At 27.7% G+C, this 26,871-nt stretch overlaps 1 protein-coding gene across 2 annotated transcripts in view; it reads right to left on the bottom strand.

The window, feature by feature from the left end:
• Positions 1-26,871, bottom strand: part of LOC118069846 (uncharacterized) — an 88,469-nt gene that overhangs the window by 5,452 nt on the left and 56,146 nt on the right. For both annotated transcript variants that reach the window (XM_035088189.1, XM_035088190.1), the window contains 2 exons: positions 25,385-25,469; positions 18,341-18,640 (listed from right to left, as the gene is read on the bottom strand). In XM_035088189.1, coding sequence (XP_034944080.1) covers positions 18,341-18,640; positions 25,385-25,469 — 385 coding nt within the window. The remainder of the gene's footprint in view (positions 1-18,340; positions 18,641-25,384; positions 25,470-26,871) is intronic.

Below are 26,871 nucleotides of genomic sequence, written 5' to 3'. Positions count from 1 at the left end.
TTATAAAATCCATTTGTAAATGTTAAACAACATAAATTTACAGATGAATTGATTTAAATTGCTGAACAAGTAAAAACAAATAATATTGAAAATCGATTTATTTGAAATTATTAATCATTATTCTTTGAAATTAGTTTCCTAAAAAGGTATTTATTCAAGCATCTAAATAAATTGTTCGATTGATAATCAAGAGGTTAGACTTGAAAAGTCCTACTTTTAAAATTTCAACTTCAATTTGAAAAAACTTCTTATTCTGGTTGAGTGTACTTTGGCCGATTTTAACCATTGGAAGGTCAATCAATACGTCTTAGAGCCACTTAGGATTGATAAGATTCTGAGGAGAATCGGTTGAATTGTTCTCGAATTATTCAGAAAATTCGGACAATATTCAGGGCGGAAAATCCTAGGGCTAACCTTCTCTGAAGACCTCTTGGAGGATGCATGGATTGTTCAGATTGTCCTAAATAACTCAGGGGTGGCTTAACGACATCACTCCTCATCTTATCAACTCTGAATTACATCAAGATCAATTGAGTTCATCATGAAAATCGGTTTAAGGTTTTGAAGGTATTTTGAGTAGAATTTTCTTTCGTAATATGTGTTGACGTAACGTAAAACTGATTAAATATGAGACTAAATCGGTCGAGTCATTTTCAAGCTATCTGGTAAAATATGATAATTTTTTATTTGATTTACTCTAAAACTGCTTATTGGATTTGGCTTTAAATCCCATCAGTTTTAAGTTACATTAAGGTATATCGTATAAGAGATATTGGATTTGAATCTGTACTGTTATTCTTAAAATTTCAAAAATGAATTTCAATATTGCTAGGTAAATTACTTTGATGTTACAAAGAATTATCGATAAAATCATTATAGAATAAATATAAATTTTTTTTTTATTTTTCAATGTATATGTAACAGGAAAAAATATTACCATTTTATATTTTTAAAAATGCTTTTATCATGAACATTCAATAATTCATTTTACATGTTTAATTTCAGATATTAAAAACGTTTGAAATATTGCCATGTATAAATAGAAAATTAGATTTGATGAAGTCTAATTGATTTCAATTTCCATTGAAAGTTTTTTTTTTAAAATACGAATCTTTCAAATGGAAGTTATTCAAGTTGTAAACTGTTTTCACTTCATTTAATATTTTATACATATAGATATAGATAGAATGCATAAAAATATTAATATTGAGTTGATCAAAGTTTTTCATACACGATTACTTTGATCTTTAAAAGAAAAGAAGAAAAGAATTTTTAAGAAAGTTAGTGTTTCAAGTCACTATAAATTTTTTCTTCGTAATATTAATTCAGATAACATTATTAACAATACAAAAGATTTAAATTCTAAATTTTATTCATACTTCATTATTCACAGCTTTCACGTAGGATATAGTCTATGATTAATTATTACTTTGAAGACGATGCCAAGTTCTAAAGTTTTAGATTATATTAGCGGATGATTAATTTTATCTGTATTACAAATAATAAATGTTTTTAGAGAATATACAGTTAAAGTTTGAAGGGAAAAAAAGTTAAATACGAAGTTACTATTGTAAAATGAGATCCATTGTAAAATTCTTTTGATTGATGACCATATTAAAGTATCCGTAATGAATAAAATATTCAAAGATCTGAATAATAGAGTAATGAATTAGGATATTACTATCAACACGGATTTACACTATTCCGGAATGGACTTCATTAATGACATGATGTAAAAAAAATTCTAATTTACTTTCCCCATTCAATATTTTAAATTGTTATTTTTAGTCAATTAAAAATAATTAATTAATTAATGGTTGAATGATTAGATATAAATTAAATGAAGAATAGCTTAATGATATTTTAATGTTTAATATAAAATACTTAAACTGATGAAAATATCAAAACGTGTGATGAGAAATATACGTGGTGTAGGATATGAAGTCTGCAAATAGCAGACAAGGCAATGCATACTAATGTAACTATCAAGGCTTAATCCTTGCAATGGATGAGTCAAATTGTTCTAATACGCCTAAAATCGTATACTGTTATTCTACATGAGAGTAATATTGCATTAACTTTCATTTTGATAATGCTCAATTTTGCTGTAGATATGTATGAAGATTGTTCTATATTACATACATATTGTAAAATAAATAGAAATAATAACTCTAAAACGAATTAGAAAGTAATTAAAACGTTTATCAAATCAATTGGAAAATTTGAATGACAGGGAAAATGTTCAGTCAGCTCAAGTCTCAATCAGAAACTAAACATAAACAAATCAGTCAAGCATTGCTAATAATAAATTCAGTCGGTTGTCAATTAATATATAGAGATGGAGGCATATATTTATCTTGCAATAGATAATGTGAAGTTTCATTGATTAAAACTAAAATGGTAATATAAAATGCCTTTTAGCAAAATGTAAAATTGAATTGGTTTCTAACTTATTTGTCTTTTTAGATGATTGTATTGAATTATTAACTCTTGAGTTGGAATGAAAATGCGTTTGGGGACAGACAACCTTTCTTGTGCACTTGAGCTGACGTTGACTTGAAAGTAATTGCTCTTCTAAACGTTTTCTATTTTTATCCACATATCTTTTGTATTTGTAAATATAGAGAGAACCATTTTAAACATATTGACAGAAGACAATCAAAAGGAAATGAAGAAAAATCGATGTTATTACACAGTTGAGTACATTAATTGCCAAAAAAAAAAAAATTTTTTTGTCAAGTTTTCATAGTTGTAGCTTTTTTTTTGTATGAAATAAACAGTGTTCAGAAAAAGATGTACTTCTTGAAATGGTACTTATATTTATAAGTGTGCTTTATGAAGAAAAATGTCTTGGAGATCCAAGTTGATGTCTATGATTATTATTGGTAATGCTGTTGGTCATAAACTAGAATTTTTCTCCAGTTGAACCCTGATGATACTTCAATATATTGTAAAAAACAAAAATGAAAATGTCAAGTAATATCTGATGTCAATAATATTAATGAAAATATTACTTACCATTTGAAGTGAATCTTTTCAATTTATGTTTGGCCAGTTTATTGGGAATTTATGGGGAAAATATTGAAATGTTGAGGTAAATTGGACACGACAAGTGATATTTAAACAAAATATACAAATTGAGACGAATAAGTATTTTTTCATTAGTCCAGTGAACAGAGAAATTAACTTTTTTTTTATAAACACATTCACATCAGAAGAAACTTTTTTAATCTACCATTCAATTTTATCAATGAACAAAAATGAATCAATCGATAGATAAAATTAGATAAATATTTGGAAATAAATATGTTAGAATTTTGAAAACATCTGAAAAGCAAGTCTCTTATTTATGTTGTTTGAAATTATTTATAATTACAGGAAGTTCGTTTTATCATTTGAAGTAATTGATATGAATTCAAATTGGAGAAGTAATGCAAACAAGATTTGCTTTACAAACTTTCACTTTTGGTGTTAATTTCCTCAAAGTTCGATTGAAATGTTTGTACACTCGATCATAGAAATGTGTATTCATGGGGATTAATGCTTAAATAGATATCCAATGAATATTCAGTTAGATCCAATGAAAGTCATGATTTGAGATAATCCATTTCCTTTTAAAGAATCTTTCTCTACAATTGATCTTCAAATTAAAATTTACCACAATCAGTTGATAATTATCTGTCAGTGATAAAATTAGTTTAATATCAAATCCACAAAAATCATTTTTACTGAGAGAAAGAATTTTTTTTTCTGTATTTTAGTAATAAAAGATGAGAGTGGTCTCATGTGCGCAGTAAGAACAACATTAATCACATTTATATCTAACAAATAAAACCTCTCGATTTCCGATTCATTGCAAAAACTCGAGCCAATGTCTTATGTGGTTTTTTTGCATTTACTCACAAATGACTCTATTGGCTATACGACATAAAATCCAAGTAGAGCACTGAAGACATAATTTATCTAATTCCGATCAAGCTATGATTTTTTTTTAACTATAAATTAATATGGAAGATTATCCAGCATAAGATGAAGAGAATGAAAATGAATTTGTAACTACTTTTTAATTAAGTGTGATTTTGCGATTATTACGTATTCAATATACATTTTTTCGTATTAATAGTGTTTTTATTGTTGAAATGTACACTATAAACTTCATCTATTAACAGATCTTGCGAAGTAAACCTCGACTTCTTTTAAAGTTAAAGTTTTGAACTAAAGTTGGAGTGTTATTTAATCTAGAGAACATTGGAAGTCACGAAATATATTAAAACTGTTTTTGTACATGGTGTAGCATGTAGTATTATGCATGTAATCCAAGACTAAGTAAAAACACAACGACCTCTCCCATATTCACCAGGTTAATAAAGCATTTATGTTTCTTTAACCGCAACATTAGCAGAACAATATCGCTGTATGTAAAGAAAAAGGATATTTGAGAAAACACACATGAGTTGCTTTGTAAAAACAACAAATCGTGACAAAAGAGTGACAAAACATAAAAATGAAAAGAATACTTTTTCATGCATTTTACATCTTGTCTTGTTTTTTACGTACCATATCTTTTTTGTCATTATTTTTTCCACTTCGATTCTTATGTTTTTCTTTTGACAATCAACTAGTGCGTTTATTAAAACGAACTTATTACTTACAATTCACATTTAATAAGTCTTCATTATTTTCACCACAATAATCATAAAATTGAAATATACAAAATGATTGGCATTTTATTAAAAAAATATATATATTGTACATTGATCTTGATTAACTGGGAAAGAGTTAAGCGATCCTACTTAAAATCTGATCAGCTTAAGCTACAAAAAGGTTCATTTACTAAGCTTCAGCTAATTGGATTGAACTTTTAAAAAATGGCAAGAAATTCCATGCACTCACTATTTATTTTAATAACTAAAAAACAAATAATAGAACTTATTTTTAAAATATTTCATTCTCTTTAAAAATGAAATACATATCGAAAGTGATTATATATATACATAGTTAAAGTCTTTCTCTCTTGATATCTGCAGTTGCCATTAATAACCTCTGTCGAATAAATGAAAATTCATGAAGATATGTAAAATTCAGTGAGATCCGATACGATTGAATAATACATCTCGATAACTCACTCACGGGAAAGAGTATCAACACAGAAATCACTCGAGGAATATAGAACTAAAATTTTGTTTTATCGTTAAGCCATATATTTTGCTTTTACCTGTATACAATTTTGATCTTCAGCTCAAATACATTCAAAGCTATTTCGATTTATCTGTCTCTGGTGAACAGTACCAGATGTGCATTCAGTTCATTAGGAATTACGTTCGAGTGTAATGAGAGTCATGAGTATTGCTCGAATATTTCTCTGTTCCTCTCATTCTCTTTTCTCCCTTCCGCACTTCCCTTCATGTAAGAGCACTTTTAGTACGAGATTTCTAATATCATAGAATGTACAACAGTCAAGTGAACGGAAGCTGAGAATTAAGAGTATTATATACTTGGATCTATACTTAAGTTGATTGGATTCCATGGATATCACCATAAGATACAAAATGACTCTTTCAGGTCTGATTAGTGTAAAGAGAAGTAATTTAATAAGCTGGACAATAAAAAAATGAATATAAAAGAGACCTGAATTTCAGAAGTATTTTTATCAAGAAATAGCTAAAGTTGGTGAAATAAAAAACAAAATAAACGAATGAACTAAGCAAGAAATTTTGTGAAATGAAAAGACAAAGAAAGTGGAGTCTAGAAGTTAAAAAAATTCAGTGCTTGTATTAAGTTATACTATTTTAACTCAGCTGACTTATTTTCTAATTACACACCTGTAAAAGTTGACTAAGACCAAGAGGACCCTTTCATAGTGTTTGAAGCATTTCCGGTAACAAGTTTTGTACAATAAATGACTTAGCTTCAACTTCGTACTCTGACTAAATCCAAGAATTTCTTTGGAGGACCAGATGTACACGTATTTACATAATACTTAAATAAACCATATATATATGTAGGTATAAGTTTACTCAAGTTTCGAATAAGTCGAAGAACTGCTTTATCATTTTCACTTTCCTATTTAATTAAGGTTCAAATTTGTAATTTAAATGGAGGTGTATTTGAATCGTCAATTTGCTGCGATAATTATGAAAATTGTTAAAAGTTTAAATGAGTCTTAAAACTGTGGTTAATAGTTTTTCTAATTTGTTTGAATTATTTATAAGCTATGCGTTCTTATTTCTATTGAGAAAACTAATTGGAAATGTTTCCGGAAATAAAGTAAAGAGAAATTAATATTATTTGAAATATTTTGTTTTTCCTTTTAAATTATTTTTTCAATTAATTGATGGTATTATTGTGCCAATATTTAAGAGAGAAATGTTTCATTTAAAATATCTAGGGTACCTAAATTTTGATGAGACAAAAAAAAGTAAAACTTGATAAAAGTAGAGTACAAATTTTTGTCAGCCTCAAAGAGTTAAATGAGCCATCTCGAATTTTCGAACTTACTCCAAAACCCACCTCTTTGTTCAATGGGTAGTTTCCAAGCATTACCAGAGTGCTTTCAGGGATTACTAGAATGAATGTTGATATCTATGCCTTGGGTCACGGATTGCCTAAATGCGAAATGCAAATATTTCAACATTACTCCATTCTTCATCAACAATACTCGAGGGAGAAAAAATTCTACTGAAAGTAAAAAATAATCCAATTAAAAACTAATATTTTAGGGTAATTCAATTAGCAAACAATTTAAAAACATCCTGAAAATAGTGTCAATAAAATGCAAATAAAAAATGTCTATAAAAGATAAAAATGAAAGTGACGTCATTTTTTGTAATAGACAGAAACAATCAATTACGAAAATTGAAGGCCTTCAATTGACGTAAATTTTTTTTTCAATAATTACAGATATTCACATATAAAACAATCAATTAAAGAAAATTAATATCAATTGCAATACAAAAATTCATTTATCTCAAATGATTCCATTAAATGAATATCAATTTATTAAATATCCTGAAGAATTGCAAATTTAAATAATCAATCCAATAACGAATAAAATATATACAGATATATATAGAAGTAATTTTATTTAGTAATCTATGAATTCTGTACATCAAATCTTGAATTAACATTCTGAATGGATAAAATACGACAGAAAATAGAGGGTGTTGAGACTATATACCCTAATAAGTATTCAAAACAGTGGTGAATAAAAATAAGAGTGCAGTAGAAAGCAAAAAGTAATTTGGACTTAAAGTATTGTAGAACGAAATAAATGGGAAATTTAGTAAGAGAAATGTTCGATGTATTTTAATATTGATTTGTCGTGTCTTTAACTGCTGTAATATTTTTATTTTTCGGTTAACATTGTTTTCCCATTTAACCAGAGTCACTTTAGACCCTGGGGAATGGTCACTTTGATCTTCTACATTTTTGATCATCAATTCCTTATGCAGAGGAAGATGCTTATTTATAATTAATAAATATTGGATTACTGAATAATTTCTGATGTAATTTGGGAACTGGTCATCGTCTCTTTGACATTAAGAAATTATGTAACAATCAATAATCAATAGAAATATATATTTATAATTAAATGTAAGTGTTGATTTACTTATTAATTCATTAAAATTATTATTCTTTTATAGTAAATGAGCATTTTTTCCAAGAAAATGCAATATCATCTACAACATATTTCATCTGAGATTTATTATGGATTGTAACCAGTGGCTTTTATCTTAAATGCATTTTACTTAAGGAATGACAAATTAAAAGACAGCTCATGGATAAATATAATTACTGACCTCTTATAAAGTTAAAGAAGATGAATAATATATGTATTACATGGAAATAATATCATCAGCAGAACAATGAAGAGAAAAAAAAGGAATGTTCCAGCTTTTGTGCTGGTGTTTAAAGAAAATAAGAAAGGCCTTATCGAAGGTCGGGGAAATGTTTTACTCTGTAAAAAATTGGTTGAGGAGAGTGTCTGAATGAAAGTGTGATACGTGATATTTAAAGAATGTAGGTATGTATATAATAGTGCTATAAAGTACAAAAGAATCCAAGTATTCTGATAAAATAAAGAGAAATTTAATTGCTATACATTTAGATTGAAACTAGTTGATTCATCGTAAAAATTCATCGACAAGATTCTTTCAACTTGAGTGGTTGCTCTTAGGATGGAATCAATTTCTCGATTCGATGACATTCGTGAAAGTTTCGAAGGGCAGAGGTCATCAAATGCAAGAATAAAAAACCGAATAAACAAATAATGAAGGGTATAGTGGTTAATTACAGAAATCTCTGTCGAAATCTTTTTAAATTACTGATGAAATTCTTCACTACCATTTTTGGGTGACTATAATTAATGTAATTTCATAGAAAAAAATCCTTTGAAATAGCTTTCATTTCAATTTTCCATTGAAAACCGTTATCAAAAAGAAATACTTGAAAAAGTTTAAAGTTCAAATGGTGAGGATTCTTGACTTATTAATTATAAATGCCTGAAAAATTACGCCTGGTTATTAAAGCTGTTCAAAATGGACTTCAATTACATTGAAATAATGGGTTTGGGAAAGAATGAAGTTTTTTTTAATAAAAAAAATGGATTACTCAACACAAAAATCAGTGAAGAATAAAAAATAATTCGTTGTCTGAAATTATAACATAAAGCTCTACTTTTATGATGATCTTTTTATGTGAAAACTTCTAATTATTCATTTTCACAGAAAGTTAGCAAATTTTAATTGAAAGAAGAAAAAAAAATTCAAAGTGATAATAAAAACAAGCTTTAATGAAAGCAAATCTCGAGATAATAGAGAACATAAGAATATACACGTCATTTATATTTTCGTGTTTAAATTACGTAATTACCAACTGCAAACTTCTTTCTGCTCTAATAATTACGAAGCATTGTAAGTAGCCGCAAGTTTCAGTATCATTAGGGGGATATTACCGTTTAACGTCTCTTGTATAAAAACTTCCACGTGTACACAAGCCATTTTAACAGCTATAATAATACTAAACGTTATGACACGGGAATAGGAATAGAAATAAAAATAGATGGAGTATGTGAAGTTTTGTTTATTGATAGGAAATTGGAAAAACGTACCACTGAGACGACCAGATATTGCAAACATTGTCGATGTAAGCTGCATCACGATCAACAGGCTCAATATTGTTCTTGCCATTTTCTCCTTTTATTTCTCTTTCTTATGTTTCACAAAATATTCTCAATCTTTTCACTTGTCCCGATCATCTAGATTTCATGAGAAATTATCTTTCCTCAGAAATATGTATTAAAACAACAAACACCTGAGATAATCTTAATTTTCAAAAACAAAAACAATCAATTTATCACTTGTATTAATCCGATGAAAAATTCCAGGTAATTTTTAAAAATCTTCTTATGTATTTTATTGTTAATTAATGAAAAACAAACATACTGAGATCGTTTAAAAATTGTAAAAAAGATTGAAAAAATGTTCTCCAAGTACTGTGATGTTTTGTAATTAGTAAACCCAATTAATCACAAGTGAAGAAAAAATATTTAATCACTTAAATCACAAAAAAAAACACTAAATTAATGATATAAATATCGTCTGTTAAAGAGAATTTAAAATTCTAGACAAGTAATATAATATTATAGTTGAAAGACTGGATTGCAGTGTGAACAAAAAAAATCCTTTTCACGTCTAAATGTCAATAATTTTTAATAAATAAAACTGTCGTAAATTTATTGATAACAGCAATAATATTTACACTGATAGAACTAACTGATTCAAATAGAGATATAAAAGTGAGATTGAATATGAAAAAATCGAAAATACTCGCGTAGAAAGTCTATCATTTATGTATACTTCCTCTTGTACCTTCTAAAGCAAACGCGGCGATTGACTGAGTACCAGCTGGCCACAGCATTTGCTTTTCAATCGGACATTCTGCACCGGCCGACCTTCACTAATGCCGTCATTGATTCCTGAGCAACATTTTAATTCTGGTCTTGAATGTATAAATTTATTTCACTTTGTGTAACTTTAATTATGTTCAACGCTCTTTTGGCTTTATTTTTTAATTATCATGCTCCATAAAAAGCTAATGGAATGTAAACTGAAGCTCAACTGTAATACCTTGGAGATCATCATTGAGCATAATAAACTATAAAGGACGAAAAAAATTATTCTCAAGTTTAACCTCAGCCAGAAAAGTAGAAAGAAGCTTTATGCTTTGGTGTGTTCAATACAATTATTTGAAATATTCTTGAAACTTTTTTACAAGATAAAAATGGTAAAAAAAAATTATGAATATAAGAATATAAGAATGTATTGAATCTGTTCTTAGAAATCATATTGTCATGCGAAAATAGACCCTAGATAACTCGATAGGTACCACTGATACAACCAATGCTATCTTTCGTGAACATGGATACAAGAAATGTTGAGATAGACTCCAGATTTATTTTGTAGAGAATATTTGAATTGAAACACTGATAGCATTTGTGTTTATAGCACTATAGAATATTTTTTAGGAAAAAGAATTAGTGCGTATGTTTATGAAAGATATCTTTTATTGAACATTTTGCACTTTTCTGCTGAGAAATACTCGTCTCTAAAATAATAAATAAATTATCATTGGAATTTGTTGGTCGAGAAAAGTTAGTGATAAATAAAATAGAATTTTCGATTAATTAAACTAACTAAATAGGCAAAAAAAAATTAAATGAACAGTTAACGTGTTTCATGAAATAATTACTTAGTGCTTTCCTAAAGACTGATGATTTTTTAATAGCGGCTTTCGGTGAATAATAAACTTTAAATAAACGAATGAAATCATCAATTATGTAAATAATTAACATAAAATAAAAATAGCAAAGAGTTCAGATTATGTAAAACGAACTTTCTATCAATAATTAAATCATCCTTTCATCAAAAATTGGTTACTGAGATCCGATAAATAATGAGATCTCTTATAATTTTAATTGTATTCAAATAATACACGGTGTGATTGTATTCAAATTAGATTTTTTATGTTAAATACGTATGCTAAATGAGAGATATAGTAGCTTTAATTGTTATATAAAGGTGCAAGTACTTGTGTAAGCCTCTTGCCAAATGTATTTGTGGTACAGAAGTACTTGTACGGATGAACAAGCAAAGATGCACGTGTAGAAACACATACATTTCAACGACTTCGAAAGCATCTAACGTATTCGTGGAAAATGAAAGTTGAAATTCTACACCAGCTTATAAGTTCATCTTTAATGACATTCTTCGAATAATGCAGAATCAGGGTCAAACTAGACTTTAAACTTTAAAGAGATGCTGATGACACAAAAATTCATCGTATTTGAATACAACTTTTAAAATAGTTAACATTTTTCTTTCTCCATTATCATAATCAAATAAATCAACTCTTAATTAATTGAAAATATTGGAGCTTCATTTAATTCAGGTCATTGTTGGAGACAATGAATATTTATAGCCAAGGAATTTTTAGTAAAAAAAAATATATTAATTCGTCCTTGGTAAAAACATGTATTTTTGCTATATCGAGGATAATTATTACAAAACAAAAATGACAGATAAATGCAACGGGTAAGATAAAAAAAAAATTTTGATTTAAGATAAAGTGTATGAGTATAAAATTTTGGGGATCATTTTAAGAGCTATAAATTTATATGACCGGTCGGAAACTTTCGCTCGTGATGTGCGGATTATTGTTATTGGATCTCCAGTTTATGTATTATATAATGAAAGCTTTGTATCGATAAAAAAATTTATGAAATTAAAAAAGTGAATTTTCTTCGGTTAAAACTTATTGAAAAGTTCATGAAATATTCCATGTCACCTCTTTGCATTTCCATTGCAGTCGATATTAAGGATACAAGTATAAATAATAAAAAATAGGAATAAAAAATATTTTCAAGTTCTACTGAATAGACAGTATCAGGAATGAAAGTTAAACTCTTGACGGTCGACCGGTTGGAAGGAATGACCTACTATCCACGAATCCGTGTTGAGATAGTGAGAATCTTCTACCTAAAACCCGGTTTAAACTTGATGTTGGGAGAAACCTTGTAGTTACATATAAGTAAATGAATCCTACTCAAACATCTACATAATATATGTACACTTGTTCCCTAATATTATTCTATCTATTTACAAATATAAGTACATAAATGCATGAACCAGACGTCAAAATGGGTGCTATCATCTATTTGCAGATGAGTCTGCTGTAATTATGTAAAGAAGCTTACATTTAATTAATGGATTAGGTATTTTTATATTAGAATGTAAATGAGGAAATGAAAATTCTAATATCTATAGTGAAAATATGATCGAAAAAAATAGTTGAAAAATGAATATGTGAATAATCGATACAAACTTGACTCACAACACTTTCTCTGTAAGTAGGGCAAGGTTAATTTTTTTCTTTGAAAAACCTCAACGATTTACTACCATTGACTCTTAGATCTATATAAATTTAGGGCAGACCATACTTACATTACTCTTAGATTGAAAAATGCCGTCATTAATGGAAGAAAGTCTATTTTTCTAATCAAACAATATCGGTTGATTGTGATCGATAAAAGATGAATGAAAGAATAGAAGATGATTGGAAAAAATTTTTTCTATTAAGACATGACAAAAATGTGAATATTAAGCTTTTAATTTGAATATTGAACATGTTCTAGTGAGGATATTTTTTATCTTTCAAATCGAATTCATAATGCAAAAGTCACAATAATGATTTGTTGACAATAGGTAAATTTATAAAATGAATGGAGGCTAAAAAAAGGCAAAAATAATTTAAAAATAAAAATTAGTTTTATTTTTGAATAAATAATGAAAACACTAATGATGGAATTAAACTCGTAAAAATTTCATAAGAATAAATTAACTTTCAATGGAATTATGCGAAATAAAGGAAAGCAATTTTCCATTCATCATTAAGCTCAGTTCAGTGTATACATCGAGATAAAAAATGGAAAGGTGAAGTCGTAAAACTTTTTACAATAAATTCTTTGCTGATATTGCCTAAATAAAAACAAAAATCTGACATTAAAAGTTTTATATTAACAAAACTTTTAATGTTAACAAAAGTTAACAATATTGTTTCTCTCTGTTCGATCTTGTAATAGTATAATTTATGCCTCTGTATGGCTGTTGATCCATAAAAAAAAAATTATTTTTAACTCCGGATATAATGTTTCATATAATAAATTTGAATGGAAAATATATTCTACCGAACAGATAATTTACTCTGTATGAGGAGGTTGTTGTAAAATATTAATATAATCCCAGAGTTTTTTGCATCAACTTTATTGTATGAAATTTAAATTGTTCGGATTATACACTTGGTTTTTGATTTATTAAAATTACAAGAGCAATGTATGTTTTTAAATTATTAGCTACTAATTTTTGAAAAATTGATTAAAAATTTTATCCTTTGTTTACTTGTTTATGATGTAGATTATAAAATGTGTTTATTTATTTTTTCTTCACATAGAAAATAAATTCAGTAGAAATCACCCTATTGTGCAGGGTAATTGTGGCTCACTGTCGAAAAAATAAAATTTACCCTGGAAGATAGTATGCTTTGTCTTACTCTAAAAAACTTCTATTTTACAAAGTAAGTTTTACGATGTTGCATGGTAAATTTTATTATTTTTGTGGAGTATACCAATATTACACTACATTGTGGGATAATTTTTACTCGATCTTTCTCTTTGTGTAACAATTCATGCTCATTGTATAACGAATATTTGAAAATTCAATCTGAAATTTATTGAAAAAGCATTCCAATTGTATCAAAATAACATTTGAAATTGTTTTTAAATAGTAAATACTGTGAATTAAATCATGTAAATTCCAACAAAAAAATTTCAATAATTTGAAATTTTAATAAACAAACCATTCAGGTAATTTTTACATTCTTTTTTTCATGAACAATGGCTCATATTAATTAATTAAAACTGTAGATAAATTCCAATAAATTGTTCCATCAATCAATGAATAATTAAAAGTGATAATTAATAAAGTTCTTATCGCTTAATAAAATATTAATTAATATTTGTTGACATGACATGCTCTATAGAACTTCAAAACTCGTAGAAGATAATATATTCTAAAGACTGAGTTGTCTTTGATCTTCACCTAGTTTCGAATAGTTGAGCATCTGAAGATAAATGAAACAAACAGTGATTAAATAACATGAGTCGAATAATCATAAAAATTAATCTTGCTGACTATCTTATAAGGCTTATCTAATATAAAATAAGATGTCGTAAACGGAGAGAAATTTGTAGAGCAAATTTCTCTCTCCATGCAGTTTATATCTGACTCTTGATCTGAATTTCTCATGTGAAAACCTTATAAATCAAGCTATGAAATCTTTGGAAAAGGCACCTTGTAAATTAGCATAATTGTTCATTGAAAATAAATTCAGACTTTACTTTGTTAGACAAATAATTATCAAAAAGTTTGTTAAGAAGAACAAAGCTTCATTCATATTTAAAAATCTGCAATGGTAGCAGACATAATTAACAGGGCACAGTCACAAAGTTGCAGAAAATTTTGAAACAAAGATAGCTCATGGTAGTAGAGTTGGGAAAGAATCAAGCACCGATTCTGAATAAACAATTGAACAGAATAATTATAAACTGGGCACAAAGTTTGAAGAAATTGGCTAGAGCACAACACGGCATTGATAAGAGTTATGACTGTTTAGAAATTCGAACTTTTTAATTTATAGCATTGCTAATGAAACAATCCCAAGGTTGAATTTTTTTACCTTATTTTAGACCACATGAATAAAAGCTTTGGAAAAGCTGTAGCAGAAATACTGCAAGCTCACTTGTAAGTAGATGGTTCTACTCAAAAGCTCAAATATAAAGCACTGTACCAGAAATAAATAGTTGTTATCATGACTAATAAAATTTTCAAAGTATGTACGTAGTAGAAATATTATGAAAAGAATTAAAACCAAACACCAACAAGGTGGATTAAATAAATATCATCAATGTTTGTGTATACTTGCAGTATTTACGTAAGAGTACTATTAAATTCAGGCTACCATGCGTACCAAAATACTTTTATTATTAACATTTAATATTATCTTACTTATCTATCAATAAAGAAGCTTATATCTATTATTTTCGGATTATGTTTCAATGAATGAGTAGTTTAAGCTTTTATTTACGTCCAAATATTGTGTTTTTACGTATGATTAAAGAATATATTTCAACAATCAAAACTGGAAATCAAATACTCTTTACTCTATGCTATAATGAAACTTGGACAATTTAGCATATAGCTTGAAAAAGGACGGGGTCGTGATTAACAGTTAATTAACGAATGATTTAACATGAATATTATTAAAATGAAGTAGTTTTTGTAATATAATCTGTCATTGTTGCAAATTATCTGTATTGATTGCTAGGTCCGAGAGTATAATTCATTCGGTATATCCTGCATGATAACGAGGCCGAATAATTTTCATTGTCACATCAGGATAATATCGAAATTAATTACTTCCGGAATGCCCGTCTCTTAAATTTGCCGGAAGGTGAACATGCAGGTATACAATAGGAAGGTCAAAGGGTAGTAAATGTGTTACATTACAGATGCGGAAGATATGGTATGCTGAATAGTAGTGTCAGCTTAAATGAGATACTAAATGTGCCACGGATGCACGTTGCTGGGAGCAATTAGTCTCTGTGGTTTTCCACATATGATAACGTATTATGCACTATTATCATATACATTTATTTTTCATCTATCCATTAATCCAATAAGTTGACGAGAAGTCACTTTCTACACTTTAATTTTAATCATTATAGTTATTGGTTAATTTAAAAATAATACATCTTTTTGTTTATTTTCCGGTATTATTAGTAAATCCTATTTTTATAAATTCTTCGGTAAAAGAGTTTTTTTTATTGAAGATAATAAACAGCTTTAAAGAATGTTCAATGTAAATTATTCTCTTGAAATGAAACTCAGTTAATGAGTTTCAATTATCAAGTATTGACTCGTAATAGTACTTGGGAAATTAACAAATTCCAATATACTTTTTCTAGTGTTTCAACAATCAAAGGTAAATAAAATGATAGAAAAAATATCGTTAACAATATTACTGAAAATTTACTGTCGAATAAACTCACAACGATCTCGTAAATTTCCAACTCTATTGGTATTATAACACCAAAAGTCTTAGACAATAAACACATCAACTTCTATTTTTATATGAAATGTAACAGCTTTTCTCGTAAATAGGAATATGAATATCGAAAAGTAAGGGAATGGAAAATTAAGTTTGATAGCAATATTTTATCAAATGGTACTAAATAAAAAACTTTTTATCATCAATAAATAAAAGAGGTCTTAATAAAACTAACAATGTAAACAATGATTTATCTCTTGAAAAATTCAACACAACATCAATGAAATCAAATAAATCTATGATTGTTTGTACTTGATCAAACTTTTTTGAGTAAAATTCTTTTTAATTGGAGTCGTCAATACTAAAAATTGGTAAGAATAATTGTTTTAATTTTATTTGTTCAATTGATCGGTATTATCTTACCCCCGCAATAATTCTCTAATCTATTTTATTTTTTACTACAATATCGTCGGTCATGTGGAAAAGCTCGATTAAAAGTTCAAGTTTGATATCACATTCGATCAGCTCCGAGAATTTCCGATAGCCACCAGGTAAAGTTTAACTCACTATCTCAAAACTTGGGGGTAAATTCAGTATTTACTATAAAAAAACCGATTAATGCCATAGCGAGTTCTCTTTTTTACAGGATAAAGTTTAATTTTATAATTCCCTGTGATCGAGGCCAAAAAAGGCAGAAAAATAACTTATAGTACAGTAAATAAAATGCTTAAGGCGTATAATCAAAGCATTAAGTTTTCAAAAGCAAAATTGCGTTTATTGTGTGAAGTTTTGAAATTATAACTGGCACGTTGGATTGGAATTTGCTAACTCAAGCGGGTCTTTCTGTTCGATTCAGTTGAGAGCAAGCCAATCCTAAGTAGTATAAGAGCACTAGAGAGCATAGTGACGTCAATGCACGCTTCTGTTCACCCTTGTTATCTCACTATTGGCAGTCAAGCATAATTTTACCAAGCGCATTTTCACTCTATTCCTATCCTTCTTCTCTCGTTTAATGTTGTCAAATATTCTGATTTTTTATTATCTATGGCTGTTTTATTTATTTTTCAAAAATTCTTGATAATATTTTTCACCGTTAAGAGTATTTGAAGTTGAAAATATTCAAACCTCTTCAATAAATTCAGTTGACAAGCTCTTAGAGCTACCAAATGAATTTTTTATTCTTTTTGTTACTTCTAAAAGCTAGCAGAAACTTCATTTTCTTCAAACCTACTTGATGTAATGAACTTGAAAATAAATCTTCAATTTTATCAAGTGGAAAATTTTGATTCATAATAGTATTGCTTACAGAAGTGGAAAGAGTTTCATGGAATTTATTTATTTAAACTTGGAAACCTCCAATACGTTTCCTTGAAATAGCTTTTTTTAAATTAGCTGTATAAATAAAGAGAAAACTATTCAACCACTTAACTATTTTCATGTTTTTTTCTCTTAGAACAATACCAATCAGTACAAATGAACTGAAATGCTTTAGGTGAAATAAGTTGTAGAATTGTTCTTTCAAAAGATAAATTAACTACAAATAATACCATCATTCATAAGTTAAATAACATGTACTGTTAATAAACTCCGTAATAATTTCTAATAAGTTCAATCAAAGTTTGCTACTGATTCATGATAAGCTTTAGATAAGGAGTATTGATAAATAGGAAATTATATAAAGTTAAATAATTAATAGCTCTAGTTATTTTAAGTTTGAAAATAATATGAAATATGAACAAATTTAATATCCCTCATGAATTCCTAATTTGGTATAATTAATTATAGAAAGTATTCTTGCGTTAAATAATGTCATAATGTGATTAATGTTCATTTAAATTCTCATCACAAAAAAATTCTTACACAAGTAATTAACATTGAAGAACATAATAACGTTCAATTAATTAAATAGCTTAATTGGATATGTAAAATAGAACGAACATTAAGAGTGAAACATCAATGTCGTTATTGATGCTTTCACTGTTATATGATAGATCATTGAATTACTGATTAAAATTAATTATTTTTAAACAGGATGAAACTGAAGCAGTGATTGAAATTGAAACGCTTGAATCTAACTGAAGCAGCTTGAAATTTAGGTGGTAAAAATCGATATTTCAATGAAGTATTGTTGTGTCAAGTGGGAAAATTGAGATCTAGATGATTGTGTAGATAAAATTACCAGCAAGGAGATCGATCCTCGTTCTACTCCTGTCACTATCCTCAAAGCCCTCAAGATCATGCTCGTAATCGTCGTATTCATCTCTATGATATTTTTTGTGTTTTTCTTGATTCTCTTCCAACGTCCAAAGTGTCGACAAATCATTGTGTCGTCTGGATGCTTGATGAGTTCTCGTGCGGTGTTGATTCGAGGCAAATAACACAGACGGTGGAGGTGGAGTCGATAGCTGTCTACCCTGGAGACGACGTTGGAGATATCTAGCAAGAAAAGCCTGTATCGGATCACTATTTGGTGTCGTGCCTGGAAGATAAGAAAACAAAGGAATTCATCGCTATATACAAATGACAATTTTCTCCCATTATTTATATTATCAAGCTTCTGTTTTATTCATAAACTAGTTATTAAACTGCTAGCACAGTTTATTGTTGAGAAAAAAAAATTTTTTTTTTATTGAAAATAAAAAAACTAGAATCGGGAAAAAATATCATTCAAAAATGCCATGAATACAGTAAATTTTGATTGATATACGTTGACATATTTTTTGAAGAGAGAAAAAATTGTCACTCGTTGATGCATATTTATTTCCCTAGAGTTCAACCGATGGTCACCCTACAGTCTACATATGAAAAAAAATTTAGAATCTTTGGAGAAAAAAATCTTCTGACGCATAGCCAATCAATAACCGACAACAAATATTATTATTAGACCAATTCAGAAGTTTGCAAGTTTTTAATCACCCTGGGAGTTAATAAAACAGATGAATAAATTCTGACCAAGAGAATTTTGTACTCGAAATTTCCACCATCACTTTTCGATTAAACATTCTTTATCAACGTCATTACCATGAGTAAAAATTTTTTTACATAATTTGCAAAGACTTTACATCTCTTAACATGACTTGGAATTCGTTTTGAATTCCATTTGAACACTAGACTAAGTGAATGGGAAGATCTCGAGAAACTAAAGATGCAGTTGAATTCACCATTTCTCAAATTGCCTTGAAAAATAGCTCACTGACATTAAAAAATGCATTCTCCTTCCAATTTAAATTTTTGCGTTGAATCATCCGATCCGGATCAACCATTAGATTTCAATCAATACCGCAGATATCACTAAAATAGTAAAAAGTAAAAATTCGCAAAAAAGCAGGAAATTTAGTAACATATTTGTTGACATGTTTTTTTTGTTGAGTGGAAGAAAAAAAAAAGTTACTCGTTGATGCATATACAATTTATTTCACTACAAAATCTTCCAACGGCTATTCTACTATCATACGATAAATCTCTTGTCATCTCAATACTTTATTTTTGAAACAATAGCATGGATTCTATATATTTCGTTTCATATGATATTGGCATTTTCCTCACATATTTTTCTGAAACTAACTGAGTGGAAAAAAATTTAGGAGCCAATATATCATTTATTTAGGATATACGCGATTTTCTCTAAACACATCTTGTTCAGAGTGTGCTTTGTAGTCGTATGCTCACGGGATTTGGAAGAGAGTTTATGATAAAGACAGATATTTTATTCTATTTGTAGTTTGTATTGGACGTTAAGGATTATCCGAGTGTTGTCAGCATTAGTAGAAGATAAATGTCAATATCAACTATTCTAGAGTCAAACAATGAGAAATATTGAGTATTTGTGCGATATCATAAGTACTTGCTACTCGAAATTTAATTGCTTTTGATGATTTTTCAAATGCATTCATCTTTCCACTCACTAAAATATCATTTTCAAGCATCTACAAAATTCCCATCATAAAATTGTGAGAAGTGAATTGTTTCAATTGTTCTAATTCTGAAGGAAACTAATAGAGAACCAGGTTAGATTGAATGAGTTTCAAAAGGAACCAGATAGTATGAATGGTCTGATATAATGAAATGAGTCAAAACTTATTCTTCTAAAAGAAGTAAATTAGAAACCATCATGTTTCTTAATTAATCTTGTAGTAATTTGAATTTCAAACACGTTCAACTCAATTAAATTTGCATAAAAAAATAAACAAGTGCAAAATTTTACCTCTTTGATTTTAAAAAGCCCAATATATTCATAACTATTAAGTACATATAAAAAGTGAGTACATTATATCATTCCATACATTATTCATAGCTGAATAATTATATGTATGGAATTATATTATAGAAAAATACTACAGGATCCCAAGGACTCTACTATCAGTAAATATTAAAGTCAAGTAGGGTCTAAGAAAGCTTAGACCTTTCATTGATGAATATAAATGATTTTATGACTGTAAAAAGTAGTCTTGATGTTATCATATAGCTGCTACTACCTTAAAACCTTAGCGAAATGATACTTGGTGATTTAATCTAGTGACCTCCTCCATAGATGCCACTTTTCATGAACTAAACTCGCCCCAGGCCAACTGGAAAATCAGATTTGCGAGAGAACACTCTGGAATTACCCGAGTGTAGGAGAGATTGTAAATAGCTATATGAGGAAGCTACAGGTAACTCTAAAATGACTCAACTTCTACAAAATGACTCTTCCATCCATTTATATGGAATCTAATACTTCACTGTAAATTTTTAAATAATTACGTCTCCATTTTTGTGCAGCAGTTGAAAAATTATATTATCCTTCATTTTTATAGCTAACTTTCATCTCGCTACAATATTATTAATTGTAAAGATATTTTTACTGGTTATAATTAATTACTTCCTATTTTTTAATATCATATTGCATGTTTGTGTACAGATTGATCAAGATGCTGCTTTGCAATATCCTTGATACAAAAGTCAGGATAATACATGGGTTAGCAGAGAGCTCTATGCTTCAAGAGAATGTAGAGGTATCTATGAAGTGAAACAGCTCTCGTGAAATAATTTATACAAGTTAAAACATAATGAAAAAATTTTTCAATTTAGTTTGAATTAATTGAAACAAAAGTTAGTTTTTGTTCATTTTAATTGATTTAAAAAATACTTCGCCTCAGTTAAGTTAATTCACCAAGTTTTTTAGTAACTATAGTAAATCCTAATTGCCCCTATTTTATATAGGACATTAAAATTGTCAATGTTTTGTGGTCTGTGTAAATTTAATGGCCGCGATCGAAATTCTCCTCCAGTAATTTTCAGAAATGTCATAGCTCTAAAACTCATAGACATTTAAAATCCTATTTTTCTAAAATTATTCGCTCCCAACCACTATTTTACCTGAAAATTATTTTTATTTAATGAGAAAACAAGCGTGAAGAACTACTACGTTTAATATTTTATGTAGAAATGAATATACTGTTTTATCGTTGGAAAAACATTTGTATTACAGGTATCCACGAATGATTGTTTAATTAAAAAAATTATAATTCTCTCGAACTGGGAAAAATCTGATATTTTTGCAGCTTACTATCTACTCATAATGTTATGAAAAGTTTTTGTGGTAAAAAAAATAATAATTCTTTGAAAGAGAAAAATAGGCGACATAGGAGTAGACTTTTTCAAAGTTGCAAATTACGAAATCACGTGGTGGATAATTATTATCTAGATTCACAGGTATATGTTCATTACAATGTTTGCTTTTCCACAATAATATACATATAATATACTACATACAAGCGACTCGTATCTGGTTCCACAGACCCGCTACTCCCTCAAGCATTTTTATATGAGATCCCTCTGTGAGAGAAGATCTCTCTGTGCAAGTGACACATAAGCTATGAAAAAGAAACGAGAAACACTAAAGAAATTCTTGCTTGTAAAGAAATATCTTTTTATTATGGTTTTAATCTATATGTTAGAGTTAAACTGTGAATCTCTAACGTAAAAATAAAAATAATAAACGTTCTCTAGTCATTTTCAATATGAAGATATACTGAGATTATACGTCAAGTACATTCTTACATTTTTAATTAAATTTAAGACGTGTCTTCTTTTTATTTAATTAACGATAAAACTTTAAAAGTTTTTCATAGAATGTGAGAATAGTTTAATAAGAAATGATTGAGGAGAGTAATAAAGAAATTAAAACAACTGTTTAATTTCAAATCATTGACAGAATATCCTTCACCTCGATACGATCGCAAATAATGAAACCAGACAAGACCTATATATTTGTGATAAAACGATCAACTATTTGCATACAATACCTGTAGACTTTGATAAATATCTGTATTATGCTACTGCAATAATAAGTTTGCCACATAGGAGAATTTGTAGCCTCCTTACTATTGTCTGATGTAAATCACGTCTCACATTCAATTACAATAAGAACGATGGAAAATAAATGGCAAGTATAAAATCTGAACTAGTTTCATCTGTATATTCTTCCCTATCAAAATTGGAATGAAAATAATATTCCTGTAGAATAATTTTTTAGCAAAAATATCATATAAATTCAGTTATTAATGAGTTGTTTATAATCAGATTTGAAAGGTTTTACTTCTCATAAGTTGACAACTGAGCAATGTCAGTGATGAATTAAAATGAAATTAAATCGAAATTTAGTTTATCCTATTTTTTTACTATTATATTTTATTAGATTGACAATTTATTTTTGAATAACCAGATCATAAAATTCAAAAATATATTTTTTTATATAATTTTTTTCACTAGTTATTGGTCAAATAAGTGAGGATTATTGTAAGCTAAAATAAATGGATTGCAATAAAATTCTAGTAATCGTACATAAATGAATTTGCCAAGTTTATAGAACTGATTACATTGCGAATTTTTGAGAAAATGTATTACCGCTTAATTTAAATGCTGGACATATTCGTAGATAGTGAAGAGTAAAAAAAGCCAGTGAGTACCATTAAATGAAAGCTTAAATAATCCACCACAAAAAATGGCCCAAATATATTATTGTGGTACTATCCAGTTTTTTGGAATTTATTTAAAGAGAATCGAGTTGCAGACACGAGTAATTCATTAATTTAACAAGGATTACATGATAACATAAAATTACTGTAATGAGATGAAACTGCACTGCTCGAAACTTGTATTAGCAGGATGAATGTGCTTAGCATGAAAATTTTATACATTTCATCACATTGGAGAGTAACACTGGTGTACAATTGCAAATTATATACATCTCTTTCTAAGTTACCTATCTAATTATTTCATTTGTTTAATTCAATTAATGTCTTGTCTCTGCTATAAACAATAGTTATTTTATTATGCTAATAAGTTACAAGCTAGTTGAAATAATAATTTTTTTTCAGAATAATTTTTAACTTTCGAAAATGTAGGTCGTTTAGATATTAAACACCAGAGTCCCATTTTCTTGGCAATATATAAGCTAAGCTATTGATATCTTTATCTATAATGTGTTTCAGATGAGTTCACTTTACCCTATGATAATGCCATTAGTGTCTAAACAAGTAAGTTCAAAATTAGAAAAAAATATACATGAATCGATAAGTCGACAAAAATGATAGTGTGGTAAAAGAAAAGAGGAGTTGAAGTTTAATAACACCACGACTTGATGACATAAAAATTGACATGTTTTGAAGAGCAATGTGCTATCCATTGATAACGTACTTTGGTCTACTTATAATGTTCTATATACTTGGGATTTGAGTAAAATTCGTTTTCAAAGATGTTCTTTTAATAATAAAGAATAAGAATTCATTTCTGTTGGAAAACTTTTCACATTCTTGAGTAAAACTGCAATAAAATTTTTAATTATTTGTGTAATTTTATCCTTGAGTTTTAATTTCCTTTTTCAGGAATATCCTATGACAATTTTTACTCAAATAACTAAAAAAAATATGAAGCTGATGATGTAAATCTAGTTTGGAAAGCTGATATATTTTTTTAATAGAAGATAGCTTTGAAAAATTGATAATATAAAAAAATATTCTCACGGTTATTTATTATGTTATTTTTTAAAATACATTGAAAAATTAAAAATAAATAATTTTATATAAAATTCAAGTTATCTTATTCTAACTTCGTTTGATAGAGTAAATACTACTACTTAACTACTTTTGATAAGCAGATACCGTTAAATTAATAATGAAATAAAAATATTTGTAAAATTGATGATTTCATAAGAAGATATTTTCTTTTTTGTCACAATTTTTCAGTTAATGTCTAATAATAAATTTAGTGAAATTTTGAGTAAACGTAGACATTTTATTACATATCTATGTGCGATTTTTTACGAAATCTCATTTATCCCAAGAAGTATTTTCCGATATTTATGTGAAAGTTAGATAGATAAGAAAATTCTATAGTATAAATATTTATGAGAAAATACTAAAAAAAAAGTTGTCAACGTTGAAAAAAAAAGGTTGTACCTCACGACATGACGCTTTTATTCAACTGTAATATTTAATATAATTATTTCAACCGTAAATTATATTTACTTCCGGAGACAATTATAATAAATAGAGTTTTTTTTAATAAACTAGAGATTAGTTTGTTAAGTGAAGTGAGTAATAAACGATATTTTAATATACTTTTTCTAAACGCAAAAGGAAATCCTGTGTGAAAGGTTGGATAGTAGCAATGTTGAGCCTTTCAATTTTGTGGTGTATTTTAACCCTCGTCTTCTCGATCCACTCGACATTTCTTGCGTTCTATACACGCTAGATATAGCTAAAGAAATGCCTTTGAGCTTTAAGGGTAAATTCCATGCTCGTATCTCGTATGTGGTCTCTGTTAGAAGACCAAAATTCACCTTCTCGTAAAAGTTTACTAGTCGAATGACGAACAAAGAATTTATCAACTTCTTTCCATCACGAAAATTTTATTTCTCAAGTGCAAGAAATATTCATTAGTATTCTGACATATAACACCCAAAATCATAAATATTCTATTTAATAAAATATATCACGAATAATTGATTTATTACTCTTGATTATACAGAATCGCTAAGTTTCCTCATGATTATTCGAGTTGAAATTACGTTAGAGAACTTTGAATAAGATTCAAAGTAGAACTTTTTAACTGAATTATTTTTTTATTCTAAATTGAGTAATTTATTCAAATATATTTATGAAATTAGATTTAAGTAGAACAATAATTTATTTTGTAATTTTTCAATTTTAATAAAAATCAATATTTAATTTGTACTTACTGATATTTCTGTATTGTGTTATTACGTCTCCTATCATGAGCAATGATACCCAAATTATTGACTGGAATTTAATTCTTCCTCCCATCTGGAATAGTGGAAAAATTATTATTTTTATTTTCCCGAAAAATTTCAGAATAATTTTCATGATTGAACTTAAAAGCACATACACTAAATGTAAAAATCATTTTTATTGAAAATGTGTATCGATTTTATTTTACTGAATTATCTTGGTTTCAAACTAAAATCTTTTCAGTTTTATCGCTCAATTACGAGAGAAAAAATTGTAGCATGAAATGTTGATGAAAAAAATTGAAGTTTAAACTGTAAGCTCACGAATGCAATTTGAAAAATTACGCGGAGATTTTTCTTCAAAAATTACATTACAACAGAACAAGACTGATTGGCTCTGTAAATTGTTTTTAATCTCCTCTTGTGAACTGAATTGGAAAAAAAATTCTCCATTTCCATTCATTTTTTTTTACTTTTAATACTAAAAACTATTAGAAAAACTTCATGCTCCTGAATAATTCAAAAGAATCCTCAAAAGATGTGTCTTCCTTTCTCAAGATATCGAAAAAGAAATTTCAAGATAATAATCATTTCTTGTCAACTACGTACACCTTTATTAGAGACACAAAAACGATAGAGTATCCAAGTGATGCATGGAATTTAAAGCGAATTGGTTATTGTCCTTTATGAAGGAATTTATATTTGTACAACAACAAAGCAATGCTTTGTATTTGATTTACTTTATTTTCAAGAGCTAGTTTGATACTTCGCTTCATAAAGGAGTTGTAAAAGCTAAGGAACAAATGGACAAGTTGCCATTAATATTGTCTAATAATGTTCCTGAGTGAGGACACGGTTCATGAGCCAATTTGTCATTTGTCGAGATGAGATATGTTATTTAATATCATCCTCGTTTTATTCTCTAGTATTTCACTATTAAGAAATTCATCTCACTAAAGCAGGTGTATTTCATTATTGACTTGGATTTTTAATTAAAAAGCTTCACTGTTTAAACTTATATCTCTTCATATAGTTCATTTCCAACAATGAACATTCCATAATTAAATTTTTTTTATTAAGTAGTTAATTATTATCTCTTCAAAAATGTGATAAATATTCACATTAAAATATTGTGTGTTGACCGAGTTAATTAAATAAATAATTATTGCAGTGAAATTTAAAGGATCTTTTTGAGCTGGAGAACAAAAAGTTACAGTAATAATTCTTTCGATGTTTAAACTTTGAGTAAAAAAATATTCTAATACATATTAATGATATTGTTTTAAATCTTCCAAAAAGCGCCACGTTTAAAAATGATTGTAAAAAATATCTTAGTCCTTGAAAAAACAAATAATAAGTATAAATGTAATGAAATAAATCGATAAAACTTAAGCCATGTATAAAATAAATTAGTTTTTCTGTGTGAGTTTAGTAACAGAAAAAATTTTAATCATAGCTTTCTTTTCTTGGTGCAAAGG

Source organism: Chelonus insularis, unplaced genomic scaffold (genome assembly GCF_013357705.1).
Source record: "Chelonus insularis isolate UGA/USDA-ARS -01 unplaced genomic scaffold, ASM1335770v1 contig_44_pilon, whole genome shotgun sequence".
Lineage (NCBI taxonomy): Eukaryota > Metazoa > Arthropoda > Insecta > Hymenoptera > Braconidae > Chelonus > Chelonus insularis.
This window is presented reverse-complemented; position numbering and strand designations above follow the sequence as displayed.